This window comes from Paramisgurnus dabryanus, chromosome 7 (assembly GCF_030506205.2).
Source record: "Paramisgurnus dabryanus chromosome 7, PD_genome_1.1, whole genome shotgun sequence".
Lineage (NCBI taxonomy): Eukaryota > Metazoa > Chordata > Actinopteri > Cypriniformes > Cobitidae > Paramisgurnus > Paramisgurnus dabryanus.
In genome coordinates, this window is record NC_133343.1 from 91786 (window position 1) to 103120 (window position 11335).

Consider the following 11335-nt stretch of genomic DNA (forward strand, 5'->3'; position numbering starts at 1 on the left):
TAATGACCTCTTATTGTATATTTGAATCCAGCCTGATGAAGGTCAGTGGACCGGTTCTTTTCATTAATAAATTATCTTTATTCAAGTAATGGATGAGCTTACTCTTTCATGTACACAAAGAGATGATAATAGAGACATAACATTACTGATTGCAGCTTTAACATCACACTGCTGTAACATAGAATAAAACTTTTTTGTAAAATCTAACTCAGCTGAACTTTTGCAAGCAGATTGATTAACAAAGAAACCTGTTTCATATTATTCCTATTGCTTCTGGGAGATCCAGGCTGAATCAGAGCTGGGTTAGCAGACCTTGGAGAAGTAGCCTACGGCAAAGGGAATTATAGTATAGGACAGCATATACCATGCTATTGTATGTAAAAAAAACAAACATCTGTTCTTATGGCAAGGGTCCGCGGTTATAGTTGACCTACTGCAGCCTAACAATCATTTAAGAGATTTGAGTAATAAAAGCATAGGAGTGTTTGCTATATGGTAAGGATATGTGTCTGCATCTCAAACGAGGCTTAGAAGACTATTCCCAAGTTAGGAAAATGATCTGATTTTGAAATTCTTTTTTAAGAAGATTGCTGGGGCCGTATTCACAAAACATCCAACTAAGAATTTGTGTTGTTCACTACTTTTATCTAATAAAAGAAAATTTCAAAACAAACATTACATTTGTGAATGAAGAGAAAATTACCTTATTTATGGGGAACCTATAACGTATGCAATAACTTTAGCATTATGATTGTACCCTGCAACTGTAATATTTTTATTTAAAGATATTTACAAAAGAAGTTTGACCAGGGACATTTCAAGCCCCAGGCACTTTTGTAATTGAAAAGAGATCAAAGTCATTCACGTTACAGAATGATATTTTAAATATATAGAGGCTGTTTCGAAATCGTTTTCATGGCATGTTTTTAAGCAAATTTTAAGAATAAATTATTGTTTATAGCAGGAGCGCAACTGTGTTTCTTGTGTGTTTCCAAAGTGTGGAGCGCTTCTTTCTTTCTGCGCGTGTGCGCTGTATCCGTCATCCTGTTGACGTCACTGAGATGTTCAGCTCCTCGGATGAGCACGAATAAACGCAATCACAACAACTAGACGGCAGGCAGAATCAAAGAAATCAAACAGTTGTGACATTCACATTTAATATGGAATTAAATAAAGTCATTTCCGAGAGTGAGAGAACGACGAAAACCTACGGCGCGCTGCACGAGACCAACAGGACCACGGACAAAGGTGATCCGATCTGATTTCCCCTTACTGTCACAAATATTATATATATAACACAAGTGTTGTTATTATTAGGCATATGATATATTAGTGTTATCATCACGCATACCAGTGGTATCATCGCGCATGTGATACATCTGCGTTATTATCGCGCATGTGATATATCAGTGTTATCATCACGCATATCAGTGTTATCATCGCGCATGTGATATATCTGCGTTTTCATCGCACATGTAATATATAAGTGTTATCATCATGCATGTGATATATCAGTGGTATCATCACGCATATATATCTGCATAATCATCGCACATGTAATATATAAGTGTTATAATCATGCATGTGATATATTAGTGTTATCATTGTGCATGTGATATATCTGCGTTATCATTGCACATGTGATATATCTGCAGTATCATCGCACATGTAATATATAAGTGTTATCATCATACATGTGATATATTAGTGTTATCATTGTGCATGTGATATATCTGCGTTATCATTGCGCATGTGATATATCTGCGTTATCATCGCGCATGTGATACATCTGCGTTATCATCGCGCATGTGATATATCTGCATTATCATCGCACATGTAATATATAAGTGTTATCATGATACATGTGATATATAAGTGTTATCATTGCGCATGTGATATATCTGCGTTATCATCGCGCATGTGATACATCTGCGTTATCATTGCGCATGTGATATATCTGCGTTATCATTGCGCATGTGATATAACTGCTATCTGTGTTATCATCGCACATGTGATATATCAGCGCTATCATTGTGCATATGATATATCTGCGTTATCATGGCACATGTGATATAACTGCTATCTGTGTTATCATCGCACATGTGATATATCAGCGTTATCATTGCACATGTTATATATCTGCATTATCATCGCGCATGTGATAAAACTATTATCTTTGTTATCATCGCACATGTTATATATCTGCATTATCATCGCACATGTGATATATCTGCGTTATCATCGCACATGTTATATATCTGCATTGTCATCGCACATGTGATATATCTTTATTATCATTGCACATGTGATATATCTGCATTATCATCACACATGTGATATATCTGCGTTATCATCGCACATGTTATATATCTGCATTATCATCGCACATGTGATATATCTTTATTATCATCGCACATGTGATATATCTGCATTATCATCACACATGTGATATATCTGCGTTGTCATCGCACATGTTATATATCTGCATTATCATCGCACATGTGATATATCTTTATTATCATTGCACATGTGATATATCTGCATTATCATCACACATGGGATATATTTGCGTTATCATCGCGCATGTGATATAACTGTTATCTGTGTTATCATCGCACATGTTATAAATCTGCATTGTCATCGCACATGTGATATATCTGCGTTATCATCATAATATATCAGAGATCCCATAAGTAGTAATATTGCATAATATTCTTTTAACGGTTATTCTTTTTTAACAACACTTGGAAACAAGTGTATAATGGTTTACCCAGTCATGACAATCACAGTCATGATTACCACGCGATGATCACAGTGATGTCACACCATTTTCACACCGTGAATGTGCTGGGACCTTACATCGTAACAATAGCTTATGATGTGAGGTCATACCACACTTACTGTTCTCTCACACTGCAAAAATGTCTTTCTTAGTATTTTTGTCTTGTTTTCAGTAAAAATATCAAAAAATTCTTAAATTTAGATGTATTTTCTTGATGAGCAAAATTACCTAGGTAAATATGTCTTTTACAAAAAAATTAAGCGAATTTGTGCTTAAAACAAGCAAAAAATCTGCCAATGAAGTAAGAATTTTTTTCTTGAATTAAGTGTTAAAAAAGTAAACTTATTTCAAGATATTTTTTTCTTAACCCATTGGCAGATTTTTTCTTGCTTGTTTTAAGTACTAATTCACTTAAAGATTATATTTTTTGTCTCAATGTGAGGTCATGGTACACTCACAGTGAGCTCATACTGTGACTTTAATATATGAGCACACAGTGAGTGCGCAGTGTGGTTACACTTTTAGGTCACTGTGACCCACACATTGTGACAATATTATGAGGATCTTGTGAGCTCATGGTAACTTCAATGAGAGATCAAATTGTTGTCTGGGTATTGTTCAAATGGCATTTTTATGATTTGTTTATTGTGATAAAACGTGACTTTGAATTTGTACCTAATGAATGACTTTAGGATTAAATTTGCCATCCCATATTTTCCTTTTTACCATTTAAAAGATTAACAATAGTTCTGCTGTACCTGGAGCTTTCAGGTCCTGCATTTATAAAAGGGCAGTTGTGGTCCACCACATACATCTGTGTTTCTGCTGAGCACTTCGAGAAGGAGAGGATGTTTATATCTGCAGGTGCAGCTGGTGTCCGATCGTATGAGAAGGGTGAACAGGAGCTGACTTATCATACACACACTTTACTGATCAATACATTTTCAATAGTATCAAAGGTTTTGTTGGCATTTTACCGGTGATTTATGTCTGTAATATGTAACAATTTGATTTGATGTGGTTTATAAAGTGACACCACAGTCAATGACCCAGCAGTACAGTGCAAGCTGGACAAATACTCTCATGTCAACATTCATCCAGACACATTCTAGTGTAATAAAAGCTTAATAATTGACACAAAAAAAAATCAACTGAATTATTAAGTAATAGTAAACGTACAGTCCAGAATCTGAGCTGCTTAAAAAAAAAAGTATGCGTTTGTTTGAAGTCCTTAGCATTGCACATGAAATTGTTGTTCAAAGAATTTTTCGAGATGTTTGTAAGGTTTAAAATGTTGAAACAATTTTAGGAGCCCAAATGTAGTTTGTATTGCATCACCAGAGGATGCTAAGGATTAAATGGTAACACCTATTAACATAAATTAAGGTAGTTTTGGGTGTTTGTTAGTGTGTGCATGGGTGGCAGGATCAACGGTTCTTATCGTAGCCATCATATTATCCTGCGGTTTCTTTCAAATGATACTGGAGTGGGGACATTTTTTTATTCCAAGCTAAGCTATGAGTGAAGAACGTCTTACCACCCTGCCAAGGCTAATAGTTAAGCCACTACAGATATAGTGAGGAAGATGACATGTTCATATGCCCCAGCTAACCTGTGGTTACTCTCACTGGACACCTGTGTGAACTGACCACAAACAGAAATGAATAAATTCATTCTGAGGAAAAGAGCAGCATTTGTTTGATATTTGTTATCTAATGTGCGCACACACACTTTAACTAACTCGCCGTCTGTTTGTCCTCAAGGCCAGATGGACGTGTCCATGGTGGAGAGCTCCATGTCTCCAGAAGAGATCGAGGCAGAAATGGCTCGGATTCAGCGCCTGCGGGAGGTGCTGGTGAGACGTGAGTCTGAACTGCGTTTCATGTGAGTAGCTGCATGCGCTCAGAGATTCAAACAGGAAATACATCAGCAGATGACTCATCGTCGGCATGCTTTTCACTTTCTTCACTTCTAATGATGCCTCTGTGCGTCTGTGTGTGTCTGAACATCTTAAAGCTTCAGTTATTGCATAAAAGTGCAGAGGACCTTCAAAAAACATAAAGGAACAATGTGTCGTTTTTTAAGTATTTTATTAGTCAAAATCAATGTCTTTAATCATAAATATGTCCTTATTGGTGTCAAATGACTCCGCTAATGATCTGAATTTTCTTTGTAAGAACGGGTAAGTCCTAGAAGGCTTCCATGTGGTTCCGCCATATTGAAAAACTATAATAGCAGAGAGAGAGAGAGAAAAGCACTAGCCTACCGCAACGCGTTTTCATTCAGAACACGTGAAGCAGCCGAAACGGACAAGGAGATCAGTGATTACAAAACGGCTACCGTAGTTGCAACACCTATTTGTCAAAGCGAGGTGCTAGAGAACACTATTCATTTGAATGTAAAATACAATTTCACCACTAGATTGTGGGAAATCCTACTTATTGTCCCTATAAGACAATTACATTCTGAGTTGTAGATTTATTGCATGGCCAACATTGGACGCCGGTGCTAATTTATTTACATTCACATACTTAGTAGATTCTTTTATCCAAACTAACCTTGTATTGCAAGATTCAAAATAAAGAAGAAAAAAATGCAAAATCCACTTTTACAAGGTTTGGACATAAAGTGTGTGAACACACCAACCCTACAATGATAAAATTCAACTACTTCTCCTTTCTTTAAAATTAAACCAGAGCAGTCTGATTAGACACGCTGTTTTGACTCTCTTGTTAAAGGGATAGTTTACCCAAAAATAAATATTCTTTCATAATTTCATCACTCTCATGTTGTTAAAAACCTGTATCTGATGAACATAAAGGAAGATATTTTAAGAAATGTTTGTAACCAAACTGTCCGTGGACCCCATTCACTTCTAAAGTAGGAAAAAGAATACTATGGAAGTGAATGGGATCCACCAACGGTTTGGTTACAAACATTTCTCAAAATATCTTCCTTTATGTTCATCAGAACAAAGAAATGTATACAGGTTTGTAACAACGTGAGGGTGAGTAAATGATGACAGAATATTCATTTTTGCGTGAACTATCCCTTTAATGTGACGTCACATGATAAAGCCCCGCCCATTATTCAATTCAATTCAATTTTATTTATATAGCGCTTTTCACAATTGGTGATTGTTTCAAAGCAGCTTTACATTAATAGAAGCAGTGGAAAGCACAGAAAATCGACAAATTGCACAACATAATACACGATAGCAAAAGCAGCTAAATTTGCTGCGGCTATGAATCAACATTATAAGCATGCGTATTACTAATGTAACGTAAAGAAGAGGGTGCTAAGTTAAGCCCAAGAAGGCTACCTCCCCAGGTCGAAAAACCCCCTAGGAGAAAAAAAACCCAGACCTTTTAGCCGGGGAATTAAAAAAAGTCCTAGAAGGGAAAAACCCTAGGGAGATTATATATATATATACACAATACAATGAAACGGATAAGGAGATTAAGCGGAGATTTAGCAGGTTCTGCCGGTGGTCGTTGGTCAGGCATCAGCTGGGCATCATGTTGAAGGTCAGCCAGTAGATCAGAGGTGTGCCGACTTTCTAATTTACCGGAACTGGGTCTGTTTGTCTCATTGTCCTCGGGGTCGAGGATGAGACATGAAGAAAACAGCTTCATTGAAATCCAGTCGAGCAAGGGAGTAAGGGGAGACGGGGACGAGACTGCTCCAGCCATCTCCCTGATGCCTGTCTGGGCTTCACAGTACTCCCTTACTCGACACCCTCCTCCTCAGAAACCTCAGGAGGAGGGCCGAGCAAGCGATAACATTATGCCATACTTACCTTTAAATCACTCCTCTGCGCTTGGCAATTAATAGCCCGATTCGGACCAGAATTTTGCGCCTGCAGTGCACGTGATGGATTGTATTCTGACAGTAATTCTTTAATATACGGGGGTGCTAGGCCATTTAAGGCTTTGTAGCTGATTAGTAATAGTTTAAATTGTATGCGATATTTAACTGGTAGCCAGTGTAAAGATGCCAGAATTGGACTAATGTGGTCATACTTCTTAGATCGAGTAAGCACTCTTGCATTATCACTAAGTGACGGGTTAATTGTACCCTAAAGCTTTTCAAAATGTGTTTGTTAGTACACTTTAGCACTAATTCAGCTAACTATACTATTGTCTCTGACTGTATTTACAGGAATCAGATCTATTTGAACTGAAAGCACTCGCTGTCTGTGTGAACTGTATGTAGCTTTGCATTTAAAGCTTTTTTGCTCACAACCAAACAGGGACATGTTTGGGTGGGACAAAACCCCAGGCTGTAGTGTCTATAGAAAACAGAAAAAACTTTTGAATAAAGTGCTTGTTAGGGTTGATCTGTCATGTCAGACATTAATAGAGTAGACCCAACAATTCTTACATTATTTCATGTCATCCTGCCTCAATTTTCAAGTCTCAGGTGTCTTTGGTGTGCGTGAGTTTGTATCCATACATCATCACACACACTGCACACTGCAAATTTAGTGTCACTTGCTTATTCTTTATATTTTCAAATGTCAGAATAACTTAATCAAACTATGGGATAACACTGGAAATGATGTTATGATTCAATTAAATCCTAAACAAATACTATATTTAATCATCTTTAGTGTAGTCACTCTTTGTCTAGGGTTAGAGTTAGCATAATATATCCAGCTGTCAGGAACTGTTCAAAACATAAAACGTAGGATATGGATCTAAATGCAGATAAAGAAGTTAAACCAAAAGAGCAAAACCTAAACTTGAACAATATCTATGTTTCATCAAACCCACGTGTGTTGCCATGTTTACTCACCTGTCCTACAGTTAACTTCCAATCTTTGCTTGTTTATCTGTCGGGCTAGCGGCTAAACTTATGGAACAAATACCTTGTGGAAAATAAAAATGTTTTGGAGGAGGAGAGACAGCAAGCAAGGATCACAGAGGTTTGACAGCCAGGCAAGGATATTATAGATTCATTTTACACAGTAACGTAAGCTTAGTGTAATGGTGGATGAGCTTTAGCTTTAATTTACACTGAAGGTTATTTATTCCATCTTATGTCATTTACTACCTGAGGAAATGGGGACATTAGACATGAAGATACCTTTTGATTTAAATCAATTAATAACGTGATGCCTTTTCAACCAAAGGAATCTTTCAATTTGATGTCTCAAGATCATTTAAGACATTTACTGTACATCAAAAGATCATTAAGATCACTTAAGTTCTTCATTGAAGAAGGTTTTCATGTGGCGAGGACAGCTAAGAAGATCATCGGCATTTACTCACCACAACAAACATCTGCAAAGCTTCCTGACATCTGACAGATGATGTCCTCAAAGTCTGACGCTTTCATCCTAAGACTCTGACACCTCAATACACTGTGAAGGACTGACAATAACTAGAAACAAACACACACATTAATCAAACCACAACCTCCCATCACTGTGCTTTGTTTTTGTTGTCATAGATGTTGTTTGCAGACATACAGTTTATGGAGTCAAGTGTAGTCCGTGTATAAGCTTTATTCTAGTTTAGTCTATAAGTCCTAGTCCTAGCGCGTTGCTATCTTTAAACGGGGTGCTTTTGTGGTTCTTGGCCAATGAAAGCTGCAATGGAGTCCAGACCTTCTGCCGTCAGTCACATGAAACCGCTATGACTCCTTTATCAATAAACAACATTGCAGTAAAGTCACCCTCAATGGGAATGTATGTTTTGATAAATGCTTGTACTAAACAGGAGAGAAAGTTAAAGTATGTTTTAAAAATGTGATTGTAAAGATTTAACATGGACAACTGTCAGATGGACTTTGAACTAACTTGTCGTCTTATTTCTCATATGATTTTCAGGATGGACGATATTCAGCTCTGTAGAGACATCATGAGTCTAAAACAAGAGCTGAGGAAGATTGTAACAATGTCAGGTGACCACACACACAAACAGACACGCAAATACACAATGTGTGATATTTTTCTACTAGGATATTTGGCTCACAAATATGAATAAATACAATATGTTTACACTCTCACAACTTTAAAGCGTATTTCTCCCAACACAGACGCAGAGAAGACAAAGAAATATCGTCAGAGAGAAGAGAAATTAATCCAGGACATTCATCAGCTGGTGCAGAAGAGAGATTTTCTGGTGGATGACGCAGAAGTCGAGCGACTGAGGTCAGAGGCTGTTCGTTCGTTTTTTATTAACTGAACATCACAGATGTGTAGACCTACATACAGTATATAGCACACAATAATAATAATTACATTTCAAAAGTTTACATAGCCTTGATTGTTAATACTGTGTGATGTTACCTGAATGAACAACAACTGTTAATGTGCGTGCAGGACATTTTCACGACTCCGTTTCTCTAACAGGGAACAAGAGGAAGATAAAGAGATGGCCGAATTTCTTCGACAGAAGCTCAGTGTTGTACGGAGTAAGATTGATCTCATCACACACATTAATGTTTCCGATTGCATCTGCAGAAGTATTTCTTAAGCCAAAGACCATTTCAGGTTATTAAAAGTCAAACCTCTGTCACCATTTTAGATCCTCCGAAGGCCAGAACGACAGAACCTCCATCCTACAAACCCTCCATCACCAAGAGCAGTGTGGCCATCATTAAAGACTGCTGTGGAGCGACCCAGTGCGCCATCATGTGAAGATCAACCGAAGACTCGCAGCTCCTCGTTCTGCAGCTTTTCTTTAAACTAATATTAGATGAATATGTTGTTTGGATTCATTCACTCCAGAAGCTAAAAGCGGTTTTAAACAGTCTCTCAGGATAATGACAGCACCAAGTCCATCCTTAACTATCCAGACCGGTCAGGAGGAACAGCAAAGGATCTTGGGTAACATCCATCCGACCTCCTAAATCAATAAACCGTGCATACAAATCAATTGTTCATTTTCAACAATGCATGCTAAAGGTTAGAAACATTCATTCTTTCAAGTGTATTAAAGTTATAAATACAGGTGACTGGTGAGGCTTAGTCAAGTCTGGTTTAAGGTTTGGTCATTAGCAGCAGAAGTTTCAACCCAGAGCATCAACTTCATTTTGTAAACCCTGGAAATAAAATCAATCTTAGTTTAAACCATATAAACAAACCACCCAAAAATCTAAACGTTGTTTTCAGAGCATCTTTCTTTAGAAGTTCAGTTCATTAAAAAAAGATTTTTTTCTTTTTAAATGTGACAAACCCACCAGACCAAACAACTTGAGGCAAACATTGGATTAATTTTGCCAGCGCGTTCCTTCATTTCATCTACACGATTCGCTCGCGGCCATCGGTGTGAAAAGATGATCTGATACCTGCGCTTACGTCCATCATGGGCATTTCTTTAGTGTCTCACATACAGAGGAGTCACTCACGAATGCTCATCTATTTATGAATCAGCAGATCTTAAACTGAGATGCAAAGCTGAATTACAGTTGTAGTTTTATGTCTAGGATCCTTTCAGAGATCAACAACTTGTGAGTGAAAAGACCAACAGGTCTCCGCAAAATCCTGTTCAATTAGAAAGCATGCACATAAAATACACACAGAAACCCCTTCACATAAACCGGGTGAAATCACTTGAAATTTCTTTACAATTTAAACTACATTTTCTTTGGAGTGAGAAGATATTTTCAACAAACAGTTACATTAAAAGCAGCTAGTGTAGAAAAAGTTGATTTTGGCACAATCTGTATTAATCCCTCCCAGACAGCAAACGACTCTGCACCGGATCTGGGCCAAAGTCAGCAGATCTGGTGTGAATCTTTCTCGTCTGCTATTTGGGCTGTTACACATTTTGACATTACAATTAAAATATAGCCTAATTATTTTCCTTATGTTTATTGTCAGAAAATATGAAGGTTTTTTCTTCATTCAGAATTTTAATGACCCAGCAGTAACGACATAAACCAGTGGCTTTGTGGAACAAACGTAACTTCCAGTAAATTCCACAAAGAATCATAAAGAGTTATTTTAGTTTAGATACTAGCCTGACCATTAACCAAACAGAGACCAGAAGTAAAGTTCAGTCCAGACACGTAACCGCGTCCGATGAAAGAGTTTATACACAAATCTACTCACAAGTTAGTGAAGACGATTTGGCATCACCAATTCACCTTTGGACCGTAAGAGAAAACCCACACAAGACAGAGAGGACATGCAGTTATATCATTATAATAATCATGTTTAAATCACTGTGATGAATACAGTTTGACACGGACAAACATTTCAAAAGTCTCTTGTGGACAATTTCCTGAAAGAGAAATGATGTGTCCCGTTTTAAAAGATGCATTTATGGGAGAAGCTGGAGTCGAGTCTCAAGTCTATTTAATGCTTTTTATTTTATTTTAATGAAAATATGTTACTGTTGTTATTTCATTAAAATTCATGTTTCCGTCATCGCTGAACATACGTGTTGAATGTCTACCTGATTCAGTTCATTAGACTGCAGAATATAAAAAAAACTGAAGGCACGCAGCTTCTGTACAGACACATTTACACTAAAATCCTCAACTGTTTCTGAATGAACCCCTAATTCTTAGAAAGGGTTCAGTTTATAGATATGAATACTT

The 11335-nt window shown here is 37.1% G+C and overlaps 1 protein-coding gene across 1 annotated transcript; it reads left to right on the plus strand.

Moving 5' to 3' along the window:
• The first annotated feature begins 1035 nt into the window (after window positions 1–1035).
• Window positions 1036–11170, plus strand: bmerb1 (bMERB domain containing 1). Its single transcript, XM_065293971.1, has 6 exons — window positions 1036–1248; window positions 4546–4666; window positions 8616–8689; window positions 8825–8939; window positions 9141–9202; window positions 9316–11170. Exons 1-6 carry the CDS (start codon window positions 1161–1163, stop codon window positions 9426–9428), a joined length of 573 nt encoding a protein of 190 aa, XP_065150043.1. The 5' UTR covers window positions 1036–1160; the 3' UTR covers window positions 9429–11170.
• Window positions 11171–11335: the final 165 nt, after the last annotated feature.